We start from the raw sequence: 22,567 nt of genomic DNA on the forward strand, positions 1-22,567 counted from the left end.
ATGACAAAACATAGGACAACTTTAGGGTGAACTCAGCAGCTGGAAAATGAAGGGAGAATATATTAAAAAAGAAAAAGCCACAGAAAAGGCACCCAATATCTTATGTGTAAACTCCATGTGTAAACTCTCTAGCTAATCCTGTGGACTATTAGGGATGGGCTGGGTAGATTACAAGCAGCTCAATGAAAGCTAAAATAATTGAACTGAGATTTAAGAGTTTGGAGTTTTAGTTCAGTCATGAAACAAAATACTGATACTCTTCAATGGAACATAAGAAAATCCAGAGTCTCTACAATATATTATTCATAGTTTGGAATACAATCAAAATTTATTAGACAAATGGAGAAACAGGAAATTGTGAGCCCTACTTAGGAGAAAAGTGAATCAAAGAACCCCCAAGAAGATCCAGATTTGGAACTAGCAGATAAGGATTTCAAACATTCATTAAAGCCATTCCCAAAAGTATAGAGAAAATGTAAGAGGCAGTACAATAGAAACTGGCACATGTACTTGTATATATACACTCCATTCTTCATATAAAATAATGTTACTCATTAAAGTAGTAATGACAGAAAACTGTGATTATGTACAAGCAAAAGAAGCATTGAATTCAAGTTTGTTTTATAAGGCTTTCATTCATAATAAACAATAATTTAAAAAGTACCTTACGAGGTGCTATGAAGACAATAAAAAATTAAGTATAGTTTTCGACTTACGACCTTGGAGTTTGACTTGAATCAAAACAAATAGCAGTAAAACAATAATCTGAAATCCCATTGGCAGAAAACTTTACTTTCAGATTTGGAAAGGAGAGGATATAAAGGAAAGTTTTAAGAGGGAGTGACAGATGAGATGGACATTAATAGGTGCTTAGAATTTTTATATGACTGATGGAATATATCTGAGCATCCAGGTGTACAAAGTGAAGAAAGTTCTGAATATAATGAAATAAAGCAGTGATCTTTGCCTGTAGAATAGGATTTGTGGCAACAGTGAAGGGAGATAACATAAGAGGAGTAGGTGGGCTCAGATTGCAAATGCTTGATTAAATAGTGTAGACATAATTCCAAAGACACTAGGGAACCAATTAAAAGACAAGATACAAAGGCCCAATAATTGTTTCCTTTAAAAACCACAAACTAACAAGGATTTCCACTGTTTGTTGTTTGTGATTCTTACAATTACCTAGTACAAAAGGCAAATGAAATAGCTTTTATAATTTTAATGCAGGCTCCTTTAGTTTATTAAGGATTAAGTCACCACATGAGAGATTTGAGCAAGAAAAGAATTAAGAAATGTGCTATAAAATTTCTTTACCTTTTACTTACAAGGCATGTGTAAGACTTTATGGTTCAGCAAAATATTTCACCACAATATTAGAAAGTCCATCCCTGCCACTTCTTAGAATGCAGGTGAGGGGCCAAATTTAATTTCGTCTTTACAAATTAATACTCACTCAAAAATACAAATTAAAGTTAAGTTTGTAGAAGAAAATACTTTCTTCCTAAAGCCCTTTCTATGGCTCTTTCTGATATGAAAATTCAGAAGTTCTATTTTCAGTTTATTATTAGACAGTTATAAACTTATATTAACATTTAAAATATATTTATAATAAAGGTGAGGCATAACAGAAAATATCTTTAAGCCTGGCACTATGGAAGAAAAGAAATCTCTTGTGTGCAATACATTCTTATACTATTTCAGTTGCTTAGAGTCTAGTGATAGTAACTGAGCATATTTTGGGAGTTTGGAATATCTATATAATATCCCCATAGTACCTCAGAACAGAAAGGACAATATAATTTTATGTCTCTGTATTCATAATGCTTATTTTATCCTTCATATCACCCACTCCTTACAGCTAATGACATTAAGGAAAAGAACATAGACATGTGGCCCTGGACACATTTTGTTGCATATCAGTGAATTATTATGTGATACTTGTTTGACTTTAAAAAGTTAATGCAATACCCATTTTTTTTCTCCTACATTTGTTTTGTAGCATGGAATGGTGGGACTCAGAGACCTTCCTGGGATAATCTAGATTGAAAATGTCTTATATTTTAATAATTTCATAAAGGGTGTATTGTTTAGAACATTTCCTCCAATGGTCTTATGTAATGTTCCATGCAAACTGGGCTTACTCTAGATGTGAGTTTCTCTCTCTAGGATAAAGCCGTCCTCGTAAATTATCCCAGTGCTTACAAAAAAAAATGGGGAAGAGGTTGGAGAAAATTGTGACTTTCCCTCCAAATGTGAAAACTGGCCAGGCGTGGTGGCTCACACCTGTAATCCTAGCACTCTGGGAGGCAGGGGCGGGTGGATCGTTTGAGCTCAGGAGTTTGAGACCAGCCTGAGCAAGATCAAGACCCCGTCTCTGCTAAAAATAGAAAGAAATTAGCTGGACAACTAAAAATGTATAGAAAAAATTAGGTGGGCATGGCAGTATGCCTGTAGTCCCAGCTACTCGGGAGGCTGAGGCAGAAGGATTGCTTGAGCCCAGGAGTTCGAGGTTGCTGCAAGTTAGGCTGATGCCATGGTATTCTAGCCCCGGCAAGAGATTGAGACTCCATCTAAAAAAAAAAAAAAAGTGAAAACTAACTCTGTGAATCTATTACCATTTAACTTCCCCTTATTTGCTGTTTTATAATTTTAATATATTTTAAAGTTTACTATTTAATCAAGAGCACCAAGGCTAATGAACTTTAATATATGTCCATGCACTGATGGTCAAATTGTGATAATAAAATGCCAGATGGAAAAATCATCAGAAAAACAATGTATTCACTTTCATTTTGTTTTGGGTTTTCTGATAGGTACTTTGTGTTATATAACTATAAAATTTTTGCAAATATTCTTGGTATATCTCTCTAATATTTTAGTAAAATCATTTACAAATAAATTCTCTGACAGACAAACTCAAATGTGTTGTCTCCCTTTGTTGAATTATCTCTTTAGGTTCTTTTAAACTTAAATTAAGATTATTTCCACTGTAAACCATGCAACAAAAAAAGGCTGATGAATTACAAGGTGACTCCAATTCATGATCCAATTCATGATATAAACAAATATCACACAGGTATCCTTGAACTCATTATATTGCTTTCTTACTCATTATTACTGTTTATTTTAAATTTGCTCAAGAGCACAACCTCTAAAAATAATATTTACCAGCATGTGTTTCATCTTCTGCTATTCAATTCTCACATAAAGTTTTAGGACCATATGAGTAAGAATAACATCAAGAATGCTGTGCTGTCAAAATAATTTTTTTTTACAGTCTAACCACTGATTAAATGCAGTTGATCTGCTGCTATCTTCTATTTCTTTTGCACTGAATGAAAAGGTCTTATAAAACCTGGGACTTATAGACCAAATGTTAAGTAATGCCAGTTCAACTTCTTTCAATTCTTAGGTGAAGAAACCAATACATTCTCCTCATCCCATTCTTTTCACATACTCTGAATACAACTTGTCATAAATCAGGGTCAGATCTGTGACACTCTCTGATTTGTTTTTAAGAATTAAAGCAAATTCTAATAGGCTTAGAGTGGCATTTCTTAAACAACTGTTTCATGAGCATCCCCCTTTTCTCTGAATAAAAATGTGAGTTTACAAGCTCATCTGAAGGATGGAAGGGATTTGAAGTAGTACTGCAGTTTATTCACCAACATCTCCCTGAAGTGATCTCCCATAAGAAAGTAGAAGACAGGGTTGATGACGCTGTTCAGAAAGGCCAAAGGTCGAGTCACAATGTACAGGGAGCTGATGATGACCTGAGTGCACTGGGACTGCATCCAGCCCCCCAGGCGGGAAGCGATCCTCACGTTCCGCATGATGTGGTAGGGTGTAAAAAGCACAGAGAAGATCGCCACTGCCGTGATGACTAAGTTGAGAGGCTTTTCAAGGGGCACAGCAGTAACAATCTGCCTGTTCCTCTGCTTTAGGAAGAGAGCAATCTTGTAATAAAAGAAGCACATCACAAAAAGAGGAATGAGGAATCCCAACAAGGTTAGACATATGCTGTAAATGAGGCTGTATTTGGGGTCCCCAGAACTTGCAAAATCATTACAGGTAGTGTCACTGCCAATTATAACAGGATTTATAAGAGGAACTATGGGCAGTAGTTCTAAGGTTACTAAAACCCAAATGGCCAAAGAGATTAAAATAGCAAACTCTTTCTTTTGCAGAAGGTGTTCCCGGAAAGGATACTTTAAGAGCATGTATCGATCTATGCTGATAAAAGTGAGGAAAAGAATGCTGGTGTAGAGGTTGGCATGAAGCATATATCGGTTGCTTATGCACAACACATCTCCGTAGATCCAGTTTCTATTGGCATAACTACTCATCAGTATGGGAAGAGTACATAAAAAAGCTAAGTCAGAGATGGAGAGGTTAAAGAGATAGATGTTACTGCTGTTCCAATTCTTCAGACAGAAGAGGTAGCCAAAAACAACAACGGTATTCCCGAGGATTCCCACAATGAATTCAATTCCATAAAAAATGGAAAGGTAGTACTTCTCCAAGGCATCCTCTGCTGCCAGCCAGTTTTTGCAAGTTGCATTCCATGTCTAGAGAAAAGAGAGGAAATATAATGATGAAACATTAGACTGCGACAAGGGCAAAACTGTCCGAAACATAATAATTTTTTTAAAAAAACACTTGAAAAGTGAATTATGGAAAGTAGGTTACGTAGTAAGGAATGCATGCATACATATATACACACATATTCATATACATGTGTATACATACACATATGTGTCAATAATATATTTTAATATATTATTTTAGCAACTATTCACTGAGTATCTTTCAACTATGTGCTGAATAAGTTTCAGGCACTGGGGATAACAGCAGTGAGTAAAATAAAAGTTCCTAATCTCTGACAATCTATACTTTCTTGGGAAGAATCAGGAAATAAACAAATGATATCATGTAATGATACATGGCTATGAATAAAGATGAGGAAGAGTAAAAATGTTAGAGCTTTCGGATGGAGGGTGGCAGTGAGCTACTTTTTTTGTATCTGTGATAAGGGAGATGTTTTTCTATGAGATGACATTTTTCTATGAGTTTTTCTATGAGATGACATTTAAACAGAAACCTCAACAAAGAAAGCCAAAGAGTCATCAATAGCTAGAGGAAGAGTGTTCCAGACATAAGGAAGAGCATATGCAAAGGCTCTAAGGTGGACACACATGTAAAGGGCCTGACAAACAGCCAAGAGGCCAAGGGAAGTGTGGTAAACTAAGTGAAAAGGAGATTTGAATTCACTGTTGGTCTCAAGAACCTACCATGGTCCTTAGTGTATCGTAGCTGTTCAACAAATTCTGCTGAGTTAAATTGAATTGAACAATAGCCTAGAAGAGCAAATAGAGATTTTTAGAATTCCAATCTTACTATTTTATCAGCTTTTACTTATTTCCATATTGTCAAAAATTTTTGCTTATCCTATTAAATTTGCAAAGTATAACTCCAGTTTTAAAACATAATTTAAAAAAATTTAAAATATGAAATTAAAAAGCTTAGTAATAGTAAGAGTGGTCATTATTAATTGAAACTTTATTGTATATCAGTCACTGTGCTCACCACTTTACAAGGATTATCTCATTTAATAATCATAGTGCATAACGAAATGGGGATTGTTATTGTTTTCACTGACATATGATATCACTGAGGCTTGGGAACTTAAATACTTTGCTGTCTTAGTTTGTCCCTGTTGCTATATCTAAATGCCCTAGATGAGGTAATTTGTAAATAATAGAAATTTATTTCTCACATTGTTTAGGTTGGGAAGTCCAAGATCAAGGTGCCAGCAGATTAGGTGTCTGGTGAGGAGTCACCTTCTGTGTCAAAGTGGTGCCTCTTGCCACGTTCTCACAGCAGTGGCAAAAGGGATAAGGCAGCTCCCTTTAACTATTATAAGGTTACTAATCCCTTCCCAAAAGACCCCACCTCATAATACTATTAGGTTCTAATATATAAATTTTGAGGGGACACCAATATTCAGACTTGCTGAGGCCATACATCTAGTAAAAGACCTTTATTATAATACCTTCTAAAAGTGGGCCATGAAAATAAGCAATTTGATTCATTCAAACCTCAAGTGCCTTGCTAACTTGCCATTTCCTCTCTTGTAGTGAAGCCAGACTATGATTGGATAGAGTATTTTAAGAACATGAATTATCTGAAAAATATATTGGATTGTCCTTGTTAAATATTGAATCTTATTTATTTCTAGAGAAGGAAAACCAAAGTTGAAAATTAAATTTTCTAACAATGTCTTTGTCAAATAGGTTTCTGGGTATTAGTTGCAGTCAAATGAATCTTTCCACATAGTATTTTGGTAAATAAAGCAAAATATGAATAAATATACCTGAACTGCTTTTTCTGGGAAGCATGCAAAATTCAGTAGAATTAGCTATAATGAAGGCATCTGGAAAACTCATGCACTTTTTTCAAATTCAAGTGGTTTATTTCAGTTAATATCACTGGTATTTTGAGAGTGTGTTATTTATGAAAATAACTCATGGAATTATAGATATGATAAATTCAATATTTTGATAAGTTATTTTTAATCACTTATTTTAAAGCAGCCTAAATTCCTCTGAGCCTCTCAAGACTTTCCGTGGCAACTGGCCACTAAATCCAATGCTAGATGAAGCTGGATGGGAACTTCCTCAGGCAGCAGACACACGAATGCCGCTGAAGCCAAGCAGACTGGTTTCACTCCATCTTTGAGGTTACCTGATTCTACTGCTCTCTCACATTGCCAGCAATTTATTACATTTCTCCTTTCATATTTTCTTCTGATCTCTTCAAATCTTTTCCACTTAATCTGCCCTTTTTATTTTTAGCAAGTGGTTTTGCTCCTTAGTTTCCTGAGATAAAGATCATTTGGGGTCTTAATCCAGTTCCAATTTGTTCCCAAATCTTCAATATTCCTATGCTACCATTTTCTCCTCTATTCTTTCTCTTCAGCGTTCTTCTCCAAATCAACTACATCATCTTTATCAGCCAATTAAACACTCTCATTTTGTCAGTCTTAAAAATAAGGAACAGACATAGACAACTTTCTCTGGTTTAACATGTTCCTTCCCTCCTTGTAGCTTGATTTCTGAAAAGAGCTGTCTCACTAAGTGTTTTGATTTCTTAACAACCCATTCCCTTTTCAATCTCCTCCAATTTGGTTTCAGACCCACCACTCCACCAAAATGGCCTCCACATTGCTCAATCCAATGATTATTTTTCACTAGTCTTCGTATCAACTTCTTTTCATACCACAACTTCTGGAAACACTTTTCCTTTGTTTTCGTGACATGACAATATCCTATTTTCCCTTCTTTCTCCCTGGCTATTCTTTGCAGGCTCTTTTGAGACCTAAACCTTTTTGGCTCAAGCTTTAAATGTTGAGTTCCTTAAGTCTCACTTCTGGGTTCTTTTCTCTAGATCCTGCCTAAAAGAGCTCATTCATCTTCCAGATTTCAAGCCCAGCCTGGACCTGTCTTAAAAGCTCTAGTTGTTTATACTTATTGCCATTGATTGCCTTCTCACAAGCATCTCTGCCTTCAGAAATCCTGTAGTAAACTCTCCAACTTCCTTACCAATCCTGTAGCACATACACCTGTCTCAGTAAATGATTCTGTCATCTACTCAGGTGCTCATCTCAAAAATATAAGCAATATCCTCGAAGTCATCTAAAACTTAACTACAATAATAAATAAACTATCAAGTCTTATTGAGCATAATGTCGAGATATTTCTCAAATCCATCATTACTGCTTTATAACCCTCATTTCTATTCTACTACAGGCCATTCTCATCTCTATCTTGGACTATATCATATTATCTCCTCACATCCTCTCTGGCCCTCATTCAATCCATCTTTGTCACTACAGCCATATAGTCTTGAAAAACAACTCAAAATCTTACCATATTATCTTTGATCACAACATTTAAATGTCTTTCCACTGTCCAAGGAATAAAGTCTAAAATCCTTAATGGGAGCATCAAGGCCTGCATGATCTGGCCTCCATCCTCCACTGGAACCTGGCTTGGCAATACTCTTCTCTGTGCTCACCTGTCTTCCTGTTCTTCGAATGCACAGAGGGTCTTTCTAATGTGCGCTCCCCTTTTTCTGAATCTCTTTCCACTGCTGCTTTTCTCCTGTGACACTGGCCCACCACATATATTGTCTTATATCTATACTTATTTCAGGTCTCAGTTCAAGTGCAGGTTTCCCAAGGTAGGCTCTCTGACCCAGTCTAAACTAGGTCCTCCCATTTATGCTCTCATTGTATACTGAACTTCTTAGCATTTCTTACAATGTTGTCTTATTTATTGTTTATCTTCTACATCTGGCACAATGACTAACAGATAGTAGGTGGTCTGTAAATGCTTGTTTAATAGAGATGAATATAAACACTTGACTATTTACAAAGCATTTTCATAAATATTTTTTCCAAGCCCATTGCTCTAGTTCACTTTAAAAGCTGACACCATATATAATATGATAGGCACTCAAAACTTGTAATTGTACTAGTGGTTGCTATGGTATAGAAACACATTTGTATAGGGCGACATTTGATATCTACCTTCTAGGATCAATTTTAAAATTAAGGCATTTAAGTAAGAAATTGCACCTGAAATTATTAAGCATAAGAAGTCTACAAAGACATGTATGAAAGTGTTAATAGTTTTATCCCCAGTGATGGGATTTCAGATAGTATTTATTGTGTTCTTTCTCCTCTTGTTTTACCTGAATTTTCTATCTTTTTCCCTCAAATCAGCATGCATTTGATGATATTAAAAATTTTAAATTTATAGTAATAAAGCAGACAGGTCAATAGACTTTTTAAAAAATCAACAGACTATTTTTTAGATCAATGGTCAATATTCACTCTTATTCCTAATTGTATTCTCAGTAGCTTTCAAGTCCATGCTTTCTGGAAGTAGTCTCTTCCTATCTTCTACAACTCAGCAATGTCCTTGTTTCTCCTTTTCTCAATTTGCAAAATCATTGTAGCCTAATTTTTCTTTGCCCAAGTTTTAAATGTTGAAGCTCCTCAGGGCTCAGTTCTGAACTCTTGTTATTTTGGGGGTACTCAAAAAGCTGGTACACAAACTCAAATGAAAATTAAGGTATAGAAAGTTTCTTTGAGACAAGAAATTTGTTTCATTTTTGAATTACCTTTTTTTCTGGTCATAACATTTATCTTTCTGCCTAGTAGGTACTGACTTATGTCAGTAGCTTATGTAGTGTTATGCGCAGCAGAAAGGTGTGACTGCTGTGGAAAGAAAATATAGCTATGAAGACTTGTACAACTAGAAGCTAGATTTCCCAGGACTTCCACTCAGGCAATTTAGAGTCCACATGAAAATCATGAAGAATTCTTCTGTTTAACATGAGTACAGAGGGTTGAGGATCAAGGGAGTAGTCAGGACAGAGAATACTAGGGCTGGAATAAGAAAAACGAATGACTAAATAGTCCCTTTTGTCCTCTTTCTCACAGAGTGATTGCTTCATTCTTTTTATTTTAATTTTTTTAAATGCATGTACAAAATTCATGTAAATTATGTAACATTCAGAAAATGCAAATAGGCAATAATAAAAAATAAAAATTGTAAACCAATCACTCCTAATATTTGAGAACACTTCTATACTTTAATATTTATTTGAATTTATATTTATAGAAATGAGATTATGCTTTTATGATGTTTTATAATCTGCTTCATTGATACATTTGTTTCATTCTTAAAATTTTTAAGTCTATAATATTAATAAATTGTGGTTTTATAAAGATAAGTTGTTCAATATCTGTAGGCCAATTTAAGTTCACCAGGACCTATAATTTTGAGCATTTATTATTTCCCAAGTTGGATGATATTTGTAGTTGAGTGTTCTTTTAGTATTGCCATCACTATTCTACAAATGGATAAAGTAAGCTCTTCCTTTAAGCAAAACTCCCAGTTGAAGATAAAATTCCCTTATGAAAAATTAATATTCTTTCTTCTGCCTTCTAGTGGTTATGTTCTTAATTTTTAAGAAATGAAAGTAGTGATACATAAAATATAACTGATTTAGATGAATTATTTTTAGCAGATGGGTTTTATTTTTAAAAAATTGGCAATTAAAGTGAAATAATTAATTCCTAGTCCAAAAATATATATAAACTTCTTAGAATTAATACATTAGAAGCAATATCTAATTTACTTAAATAAGCAGATTATTAGTAGTCATTTTTAATTTGAAAATAATGTTTCTTTAAGTTTAAATATATTCAGCCTTTTAAAATTGTACATTTATGTAACTTCAAAGTTTAAAAATATGTATTTGATAGTTTCTTAGCTTTTAAATTGTTTTTTCTTATAATCATCACAATTAAACAAAGGTGAAGTTGTTATTTTTATTTTTAACTGCAACTTTAAGGCAAATTTACATAGCACTATTAGGATTTTTTAACAAATTGCTTTTTTCATTACTAAACAATTTCAATAAAATGTATATTCATACAGAAAAGATAAAATATTGATGACTTCATTTTTATATATTCCATAAATTACACCAGAAACTAAGGTATTAAAAACTAATAATATGATATAAAATTGTGTGTTTGTTAATTTAAGAATACATCACAAATTATGGAAAGTTCTAGAAGTTAGAATAGCAATGGTTTCTGTAATTTTCTATTTTTCCCTAAGTAAATTATATTCTTGAATAATGCCATTTTTATACACATAAATGCTAAATTTAAATTTTAGACAGCTTAAAATTCCCTCTACTGCATTATTTTCTAAATATGAAAATATTAATATTATGTATGATATTGTTTCAAATGATTTAGGAACTTTATTTTCCATAAGTATTTATATAGATTTAAGTAAATCCAATTACTATTTTTGTTAAAATATAGGTTACTGAGACTTTAGAAAATATGAGAAACCTCTTTAATTAAAATGAATATAGTAGTTGGCAATTAAAATAAGACATTTAATTTGGTAAAAAAAATGCACAAGTAAAAATAATGACTTCCTTTTAGTTTCGTTTGCTACATCTACTTATAAATAATTTATTTAAACATTACTTAAAACCTTAATTGCTTACAGGGCACTTTTAAAAGAAGCTCCCTCCCAACAGAAGTCTGGCTTTACTTTATATACCTAAGAGACACAAGTTGTAGTGCAGCTTACCATTGTGTTGGAAGACCCGATATCTTGACAGAAACACTGCCAGCAATGGGATACAGCTTCTGACCTAGTGCTGTTGCACAGGACGTGGTTAGTGCAGTCTGATTTGCATATCATGCAGCCAAGATTAATAATTCAAAAGTCCAGGAATAATTTATTCAGTCAAACCATCAAGTCACAGATTTCATGCAGGGGAATTTCTGTGGGGGAGACACAAAACAAATGACTCATTTCACAGAAAACACATTTAACAAATAGAGTTTGAAAAGACTACTGTTGAAATTATTTTATCCACTGCTAAAACAACAGAGAAGCATTCCTTATTTTTATATTTATTTAAATACTTAGACAATAGAAAACAGCGAACACTGTTTTTGTTGGGTATCCCGTTGCCTCTGCTTTTTCTTCATTTTTTCAAATTCACAATTTTTGGTACATTTTCTATCGGGTATTTAATAAGCAAATTACTGTTTTCGACAATTTTGAGGGAACTATAAAACTGATATTTTGGAGGGAAATCTGGATATATGTTCTGTCAGTGTACTAGCAAAATGATACTAGAGTTTCAGGTTTTTTCCATTTTATTTCATGTGATGAAAATCAAGAGGCACATAAAAAATATATCAGGCGGCTAAGGATTAGAGAGAAAAGTGCTAAGTAAGATAGATGACAATTTGTAAATCCTAATCAATGCTCTGAATAGCACCTGGAAGCATATTATACCATTCCAGACAGGAAGCACACCTGGCTTTTTCCGAGGATTATATTCAATTTATATTCAAGTAAACACTCAGTGTGTTTGATGTGAAGCATAGGGATTATGCTAAGAAAGTCCTTAATTGTGCAGGCAGTAGTAATTCAATTTGAATGCTATGTAAGTTGACTGTTGAGTTAGCAATGACAGGCAGAAGCCCTAAAAGCTCTGTTACAGTCATCCTTCTAGCCATGCATATCCCCTTTTTCAATATCTAAGATCCTACAACTCAGAAACTTCAAAATATGTACCTATACACATACACTTACATACACACAAAATTATAAATGTCTATTATATACTTAAAAATACATACATGTATAAAATATAAATGTACTTATATATATATGTATGTTTAAAATATATTTGAATTTATATGAAACAATGTCTCTGTCATTTGTCAAGTTCTTATGATATGCCAGGTAGGTATGGCATTAAGTTAAGTACCTTTATCCATTGAATGCCTATAATAATCCTCTGAGGTTGTTATTATTTTAAAATTTTTCTCCTTTTGGAGATTAAAAATCTGAGGCTCAGAGAGTTTAATTAACTTTCTCAAAGTCACAGAATCAGTAAGGAGAAAGGATAGAGTTTAAGCCTATGTATATTGATTCTAAAAACACTGACTCTGATTTTTGACTGCTTGAATGACAATACCCAAGATGTACACAAAAAGGCCCAAGAATTAGTAACAGGTATTTTTCAGAAATGCAGTTCTTTTCTATTTTAGAAGAAAGAAAGACTAAAACATTATTTTTGTCTATAGTTTTAAAAGGAGAAAAAGCATTTGAGTAACCGGTGCCAGGCTTATTGCTTTTAGACGTAAATTAACGTGGTTCCCCCACCTCAAGCAACAAAGGAGCATGGGAGTATTTCACGAGTTTCTGCCACCGTTCTGTTGGAAGACAAGAGGGATTACCTCTTTGTGAAACGGTGGGAGTTCCCCAGAGCTTCTTCTTCCTTCTCCTCTCCACTTCCTGACTACCAGCTCACTCTGGACTGCTAAGATAAACAGTGGTTTATACTTCTCAATTTTTGTAGTACAAGCAATTTAGACTGAGGACTGGCAGCCTTGCTTCCCTTCAAGTTCTGCTTCACCAAGGGTATCATTGCCTCAGAACGCTCTCATTCTGGAACAGACTTAATTACAGGTCTCCAGCACTTCTGTCCTACCCATGCCATGAAGATTTATGCAAGTCTACAGGAGGATAGCTGCACAGGGGCAAGGCCAGATTCTGGGTTATGGGCCCTGTGACCATGGTCCACATCATGGACTTGATATCTAAGTAGGCTCACAGAGACTCACGCTGAAAAAGGTCACACACTTGATTTAATGCTCTACTGTCACATTCTTAATCATTAAAAAAATTATTGATAATTCTTTAACAAAAAGTTACATATTTTCCTTTTGCACTGCGCTCTGCTAATTATGTAGCCTGTGAAAGGACAAATCTCTTAGGAAATGACTTCTATTCAAAACATCAAATTTTGATGGGCAAAATTTTGGTTTTTGATTTTTTTTTTTTAAAGAAACATAAGACACATTGAAATTCACTGCTTGAGGAGTAATGGAAGTTTGAAAGGTAGTAACAGTGTGCAGTATAATTTGCTAATAAGCGGTATAGCAAAGTATTTAAGAGCACAGGCCCTAGAGGCAAACTGCCTCCTTTCAAATCTTACTTCACCACTTATCAGGTTTCAGTTTTCTTATTGTAAAAAGAGGGTAATAAGATTGCCAATTTCATGAGTTGTAAAGCATATAGTAGAAGTACATAGTGCATATATATTTGCTATATAATATGAAATACATGCTAATTGCTAAATAAATGTTGGCTATTATAGAAATTTATAGCAAATGAGAAGACTTTCTTGAGAATAATGATGTCAGCCCAAAGCCATCAATGAAAATGACATAATAACCAGCATAGTGAAAAGATTATTGAGTTTTGGTCCTTGCTTTGCCTTTTACTGGCTGTTTGATCTTTGGGGGGAAAAAATCACATAACTTGATTTCCTTGTTTGGAAACCCCAAAAAGTTCATAATGTTTGCAATATCAGATAAGATAATGTTTGAAAATGCAGTAAGCTAGGAATGCAAGAGTAGTTCATGTAAACCAGGAGCACTAATCAGGAAATTCAAGAGGAAAAAAACAGTTAAAATATTAATTAAATCCAATGCTAATGATTTCCATTAACATTGTTTGAGCATTCACTCTATAACAACACTCTGTAACAATTCCTTCAATCGTCACAAGAATTTAATGCAGTGTATACTATTAAATATCTCAAATTTTCAGATGAAGAAACTGAGGCCTAAAAAAGATTAAATAAATTACCCACAGTTACACAGGTAATAAATGGCTGGGGTAGAATTTCAAGTTGTGTCTGTTTGACTCCTGAACCCAAACTTTTGACCATTATTTTGTCTATCTCAAGTAAAAAAGAAAATATTAGATCTAAATATGAAATTACTGAATTTGGAATTTTTTTACCTTAATTATGGTAATATGTGGTTTAATAAAATAAGTTTAAAACTACCACTGAATTTAGTTACTGGTTATAAGATGTATTGATTATCAAATTTAATTATTTAAAACTGTCAGCTAAAAAGAATAGAGCATTTTAGATAAGAAACCAGGCTCATCGAAAATAAATAGTTAAGTATTTATGGGAAGGTTTTTATTAACAACAACTCTGGACATGTTTATAAGACACATTTCTTTCAACAGTACAAAAAGTCTGTGTGGAAAACAAATTGGACTAAGGGTCACGCTAATCTTCAAGGAATCACAAGCAGGAAAAAAAAGAGAGCAATTAATCTAATTCAAGGAATTTCCACAAATCCCTTGAGGGGAAAGAAAAATAACCTAAAGAGATTGAAATAAATCAAGAGGAGGACATAACCAAGACTTGGATATATCCAAGACTCCATGGTTATTTCTCTACCCAAAGAATGATTTTATGTAGGAAAAATAATAAAGACAACAGCAAAAGGGAAAACACACCAGAAAGTGTTTGTGGGGTGTCTCTAAATTCTTCCACCTTCTAGAAATCTATACTCTATCAACTGAGTCTACTTTACCAGGGAAAATAGTCTATTGAAGATGGGCGTTTAAGCTGAGGCAAAGCAACCTGTTTCCTCTTTATATGAAAATCTTTGTCATTTAAGAGTTGTATTAGTAATGACAATTTTACATTATTGCTATTTTTCTTATCTTACAATGGAGAAAAAATATGTCATATCTATTACTACTGGGAATAACTCAAAAGAATTATTTTCTGCTGAATTAACACACATTATTTGTTAAAAGTATCTGGCTACTATTGAAAGATTCTAAGTTCCTTGAAGTATTAATAGTTAACATAAAAACATAGGAAACTCATCTTTTATCTTTTGATTTATAGTCAAATTCCAATAGCCAAATAATTTTTTAAATGATATATGGTAAACCTTAATCACAGGTCTTTCTCTATTAAAAGAAAATGTTGTTTTCCTGGTAGGAATCACAATATATGAAATTCAAGCATTTGTGTAAAATATAGAGACAAATTTCATTGTTAATAGTCACTGATTAAGGCATAGCCTTCTTTATTAAAAAAAAAGTTTGCCTGATATATTGAAGTAATTTATTCATTTGCTAGTTGGTTATTTATCAGTCTTTTTAAGTCTCATTTTCTGTGATTTGTACAAATTTGCTTTAGACTATTTTATACTATTTATTTTAAAAAGCAGCAAGTACATTGTTTGGATATACATACAGGAACTTTCAATCGGCTACTAATTAACCCCTTTCTATCTTGCTTGCTCCAATATATTATTTGCTCTTGGAATAAAGAACAAGAATTCGGTCTGAATCTCACTGAGCATTTTAGTAATTGAATTGAGAGGTTTTCAAAATTCCCTGGAGTTCAGGAAATAGGTTCATTAATTGAGCTAAGTGCTTTGTGACTTTTAGGAATTAAATAAGGAAAATTATCTATCCCAGTTAATAACACATTTAATGTCATGATTCTCCTTATTAGTATCTTTATCTCCACAACATACTCTTTAATACACTTATTAAATTTAAAGTTATATTTTATGCTGATTTATTACACTGTAAAGCTGATAAAATTTGCCTTCATTGTTAGGTCAATATCGTAATACAATAAATAATTTTCAGACTGTAGCAGTTCTGACAAGTACAATTAAACAATGTAAAGAGTTAAGAAAATATTTCAATTGTTACCTTTTAAAATCTCTCCCCCCTCCCCATATATATTATTTATGTGTCTATAAGAAGTACCTATAGTCGTGATCTAGCACCTCTTGTATTATCTTGGATAGAGCAGAGAGCCCATTCTACTTAGTGAAGCATCACAAAAATGGAAACACAAGCACCACATGTACTCACCAGCAAATTAGTATTAACTGATCAACACTAAGGTGCTTACATGGAAGTTATATTCACTGGGTGCCGGTCAGATGGGAGGAGGGTGGATAGAGTGGGTAAACTAATGGATGCAGGGCACACTGTATAGAGAAGGGAATGGTTATAGTTCTGGCTTGGGTGAGGCAAAGGCATTATATGTAACCAAAACGTATCCCCATAATATTCTGAAATATAAAAGAAAAAGAAATGTCAAATATATATATGCTATAAAACAGTTCTAATACATCAGCTATTCTAGCAGGATTTATTCCTGGCAAAGAAAAAAAGAAGAAGTAAATATTTGAAAGAATTATCGTCAGTCAAAACTCCTAGCTTGGGCTGTCGGATCTGGAAAAGACATTACAAGACATCGAGTGGAGCTCCCTCATCTTCAGGAGAAGGCCATCACACTCAGAGTGGCTGGGAAGCATATGGCTGGGGAAGACTGTGCAACAATGAGGGATGTCCCGTGCACAATGGAGATGCCAGGACCCATACTGGAGGAGGAGAGAGTAATAGGGAGCCCTCTCTAAGAGCTGTATGCACATACTTTTTCCTGCTGAAACAGGAGAAAATTAATCTTTTATCCATCCTAAGGCTAAGGCTAACACTATCAATTTTAAATATCAAAAAAAGAAGGCAAGAAAAATAATAGCAAGCTTGAGAGAGAGGATCCAGCAGTTTAAACTTCCACCATGCACCCATCTTCAGGAAAGGGACATAACAAACCTAGAGCTCCCTGGGACCTTCTCCCTCCCAAACGACCTAGCACACAGAAACAAAAGATCATTCTCTTTAAACAAAACTGTGTTTGTTCACTGTGTCCACAATGAAATGCAACAGCTGCCTCAGTTTGTTTTGCCACTGATAAAGCCTGTAACCCCAAAACTCCAAGCAGAATTTTAAAATAAAAATATCCCATTCCCTTTATATGATCTCTTCCCTCTTTTTCACTCAACATCTTTTGAAGACCTGTATGTGTATCTATTAGGAACAAGTGAAACGCTATTAATAATTTGTAGCATACAGTACAGGGAAAATAAAAATGAAATAATGTTTTACAGTGGCATTGGATTCTTGAAATGCTAAATGCCAAGCATCTTGAGAGGAGGGAAGAAAAGAAGAAGAGATTAGAAAATCTTCACAAAACAGTAGCTGATATTTCTCTTCTGTCCTAATTTCTTTCCCATTCTCTTAACTCACACACTAATATTTCATTTTCTTCCTCATATCCTACCTTCTTTTCAGTAATTAATTCAACAAAAATGTATTGATCGCCTACTATGTTCAAGGCAATATGTGAAATAAAAGGATAAATAGACATAAAACCTGACCTGAAGGAATTTATGATCTTTTTGCACTTAAATCTTACAAAAATTCTCAACAAAATCTCATTCCATATGAAATTTCTCTTTTTGCCTTCCATACTATAATCATTATAATACTCCAGATAGACTATAATATGATGTTTGTTAATTTTTGAATTCGTATAAAATTGAATCTATATAGTACTCCTAAATATCTAGCTTTTCTATAATCTCAAGCTGACAATCTCTCACTTTTGTTGATTTGTTAAATCAAATAAAATTAATATGTGACTTTGAAAAATTTACATTATCTGAGCCTTGATTTTCTCATATATGAAGCAAATTGGTGGGCTGTCATGGGTGGCAAATAAAGATATAAGTGCTGCCACTGTCCATGCTGGAGTCCATGGTAGACATCCTTTATTAATCATGCTGTAGTTTCTGTAGTGCCCCAAATTAACCTCAGAATATTTCTCAATACATTTCTCCAAGGAGTCCCTACTAATTAAAGATGACACTCTTGGTATATTTTGCCTTGAATATAGGAGCTGTCATTTAAATGTAAATTTTCTGGGTTTACTACATGAAAACATCTTCTTAAAAAGTATAGTACCAAAAATTTGTTTTTCCCAACCTTTCCTGCCCTTTCAGGATTACTTATTGTCCTAGGCTCCTGGAAAATTTCTGGTTCTGTTTAACTACAGTTGATATATTAACTAAATATATTTACTCTGACTTTAATGCTATTATTATAACTGCTTTAAACCATCTTTGCAAAATGCCAGGGTCTAAATAACATCTGAATTAATGTTTCAGTGATTATTCTTAGTTTGGCCTTTATAATCTTATTCCAGACTCATATGGTATCAATTTCAACTTAAAGTAATACAGGATATTGGAGTGCTAGTTGATTTACAATTCAACATATAATGCTGGAAATGTTTACAATTCATTTTTATTAATATAATATGTGGAATTGTGACTTACCAGAGGTTCTTGTCCATCTTTGGTTAATAAACATTCTTTAATTTTATTTTGTATTTTTAAAAAATATTTAATTATTATGGGTACATAATAATTGTATATCTTTATAGGGTACATGTGATGTTTTGATATAGGCATATAATGTGAATTAATCAAATCAGGGTAATTGGGGTATCCATCACCTCAGACATTTATCATTTCTTTGTGTTGGAATTTCCAATTCCACTCTTAGTTATTTTAAAGCATACCCTAACTTAGTGTGTTGAGTATAGTAATTTTTTGTTCTATCCAATGTCATTCATTCTATCTAACTATTTAACTATATTTTTGCACTCATTAACCACCCCTACTTTATCTCTTTCTACCCTACTACCTTTTTCAACCTCTGGTAATCACCTGCTCTCTGTGTTAATGAGAGCAATTCTTTTTGAGCTTCCACACAAGTGAGAACATGTGAGATTCGCTTGGCTTGTTTCACGTAACATAATGTTCTCCAGTTCTATCCATGTTGTTGCAAATAGCAGGATTTCATTCCTTTTTGTGGCTATAACATATTGCATTGGATATATGTATCAAAATTTTATTATCCATTCATCTGTTGATGGACACTTAGGTTGATTCCAAATCTTGGCTATTGTGAAAAGTGCTGCAATAAACATGGGAATGCAGATATCTTTTCTATATACTGAGTTCCCATCCTTTGTATATATACCCAGCAGCAGAATTGCAGGCTCATGTGGTAGTTCTATTTTTAGTTTTCTGAGGAACCTCCACACTGTTCCTTATAGTGGTTGAACTAATTTACATTCCCACCAACAGTCTACAAGAGTTCCCCTTTCTCCACATCCTCACGAGCATTTATTATTGCCTGCCTTTTTGATAAAAGTCATTTTCACTGAAGTGAGATAATTTTTCATTGAAATTTTGATTTACATTTCTTTGATGACTAAGGATATTGAGCACTTTTTCACATACTTGTCATTGGTGTCTTATTTAGTTCATTTGGTGAGGTCATGTTTTCCTGGATGTTCTTGATGCTTGTTGATGTTCATCAATATCTAGGCATTGACGCATTGGGTATTTATTTTAACCTTTGCAGTCTGAGCTTATTGGAACTCTTCTTTCTGGAAAAGGCTTTCTGGATTTTTGTTTCTTCTGAAGGTGCTTTCTTGTGTAGATAGTTGTTAAATTTGGTATTCATACAGACAGACAATTGCTGTAGGTTTTTATTCATCCATCTTATCTTTCTTTGGCCTCTCTCATGCAAACTTTCTTTAAATAGCAAGAAGAATTATGCATACAGAACAAGAGGCAAGAACAAGTTTTCAAATATTATTCCCTATAGAAATGAAACCTAGACTCTTAGATAATCTATAAATCTATAAAGGAGGCAATGCATGGAATCATATTGTATCACATAGTATCATGTTTTGTGAAATCAAGAAGAGAATAAAAAAGAAAATTAAACCATAAAAGTGGGATGTGTGGGAAGTGATATATCTTCTTACAATCAACAACATCAAGCAGTGGTAGTTACACAGTAGGAAGTGGAAGCATAGATATGTGCATATCAAGGTCAAAGAACAAAAATTAATGGAAAGAATATGTACTTCCCTGACAGTAAGAAATAAATTAACTGCTGATGGCAAAAATTAGAGATTTTCAGGGATTTTTCCTTACCTTTCTCTTAACTGGTATATTTATTTTAATTAAGATAGTCTAAGGTAGTCTAAGTCTAATTAAGATAGTCTAAGGCAGTCTGCTGTCTCTGTTATCCTTATAACCAGTTTTATTTGCATAGATGGGAAAGTTTTTGCTAGAATTTTTTACTTTTTGTTCATTTTAATGTGCATACTATGCTATTAAAAAGTAGGTAATATTTGCCCATCATAATTTTTAAAGCTTATTTATAGATGTTATGCAATATAAAGTTATAAATTTACAGAAAATATTTTATTATTTTTGTCCTGGGAAATTAAAAAGTAATAAAACTATATTTCCAGGAAGAAAGTCAATAATGTAACATCTACTATTAAACTGGGAAATAAATTTTAAAAAGAAAACAAAGAATTGATTGTGTGGCATGAAAGAGGAGTCAGGATAATATTATACGTGCAGCCAAAATATTAATGTGAGCCAATAAAAGAGTCTCCACCTGAGTCAGGAAACTAAAGCAAGCAATATAAATATTGCCCTCAAATGTATCTGAATTTATGTAAAAGTATTTGTGTTTCATGCTTTCTGGCTCAGTCACACTGTAATATTTAAACATTTTATTTAAGATAATTATAAGCATATACCATTATAAGAAATAATACAGAGAGATCTCATGTATTCTTTACCCAGTTTCCCCCAATAGTAAAATATTGTAAAATTGTAGCACTATATCACAACCAGGATACTGACAGATAGAGTATTCCTATCATCACAAGGATTTTTCATGTTGTCCTTTTATAGCCATACTCACTTCCTACTTATCCCACCTCCTTCTTAAATTCTAGGAACCACTAATCTATTCTCCTTGTCTATAATTTTTTCATTTCCAAAAATTGTTATATAAATAGAATCATGTAGTATGTAACCTTCTAGGATTAGCTTTTTTTAGTTAGCATAATTCTTTGGATATTCATCCAAGTTGTTGCCTTATCAATAGTTGGTTCATTTTTATTGCTGAGTAGCATTTCATAGTATGGATATACCACAGTTCATTTAACTATTCAACCACTGGAGGACATCTTGGATGTTTCCAGTTTTTTGTTTTAGTAATTAGCTGCTGTGATCATCCACATACAGTTTTTTGTGTAAATATAAGTTTTCATTTCTCTTGGATAAATACCCAGGAGTAAAACTGCTAGATTGTGTGATAATTATACATTTGATGTTTTAGGAAACTGCCAAACTATTTTGCAGGATGGCAACATCATTTTATATTTCCACCAGCAGTGTATGAATGAATCCTCACCAATATTTGGTGTTGCTGCCATTCTTATTTTAACTATTCTGATAGGTATTTAGCAATATCTCATTATGGATTGAATTTGCATTTTCCTTATGGGTAATTATATCAAACATATTTTATATGCTTATGTTCCCCCTATACATCTTTTTCATTGAAATGTCTATTCATGAATTTTACCCATTTTCTAAGTGGACTATTTGAGGTTTTTTACAGTTGAGTTTTAACAGTTCTTTTATTCTAGATACAAGTTCTTTGTCAGATATGTGTTGTGAGTGTTTTCTTTCAGGCTGGGGCAGTAGTGCTTTGTTGCTTCTCTCACTGCAATGGGCATGGCCTTATTACCACTGGGCAGTGGTGAAAGTCCTGACTCTCTACTATGAACCCCAACTTCACAGGAAGTTAGGAGGTGCCATGTTACTGCACAGTGGGAATGAAAGTCTTGGGTTCCTATTCGACCTTCTCTGACACCACGCTGGCAGGGGCATTAGAATGCTTTAGAACAGCCTGGCAAGAGTGGAAGTGTAGACTCCCCACTCAGTCTTTGCTGATGTGGATAAGAATGACTCAGTTATTTTTGTGGTGTTTGGTTCAATTAAGGTGGTTGTTGTCTAAAATGTTTCCGTCTTGCTAAGTTGCCCCTCTCCTGTCTCTTTCACTAGAGAGAAGGCTATTGTTAGAAGGGATTTTTTGTTTGTTTGTTTGTTTCTGTCTGTGCCTATTGGTTTTATAGGTTTGTCAGCTTCTTCAGCATCTAGTCTGGCAAAAATGAGGACAAAAGAAAACAAGAGGAGTCACCACTGTGTTATTCATTGCTTGGCACTGAAGTCTGTAGCTTGCTACCTTCTTCTCCTATTATGCTGTTTTATAGAGAAGGTCCTAGGTCAGCCGGGTGCAGTGGCTCACGCCTGTAATCCTAGCACTCTAGGAGGCTGAGGCAGGTGGATCCTTTGAGCTCTGGAGTTCGA

The 22,567-nt window shown here is 33.6% G+C and overlaps 1 protein-coding gene across 1 annotated transcript; it reads right to left on the bottom strand.

Annotated features, from left to right (window-relative positions):
* Positions 1 to 306: 306 nt before the first annotated feature.
* On the bottom strand, positions 307 to 11,339 carry SUCNR1 (succinate receptor 1). Its single transcript, XM_020285724.2, has 3 exons — positions 11,190 to 11,339; positions 5,295 to 5,360; positions 307 to 4,571 (listed from the first exon to the last, which is right to left on the bottom strand). The coding sequence occupies exons 1-3, from the start codon at positions 11,301 to 11,303 to the stop codon at positions 3,621 to 3,623; spliced, it is 1,131 nt and encodes a 376-aa protein (XP_020141313.1). The 5' UTR covers positions 11,304 to 11,339; the 3' UTR covers positions 307 to 3,620.
* Between the last annotated feature and the right edge of the window lie 11,228 nt (positions 11,340 to 22,567).

The sequence above is a fragment of the Microcebus murinus genome, chromosome 1 (genome assembly GCF_040939455.1).
Source record: "Microcebus murinus isolate Inina chromosome 1, M.murinus_Inina_mat1.0, whole genome shotgun sequence".
In the NCBI taxonomy this organism is placed as follows: domain Eukaryota; kingdom Metazoa; phylum Chordata; class Mammalia; order Primates; family Cheirogaleidae; genus Microcebus; species Microcebus murinus.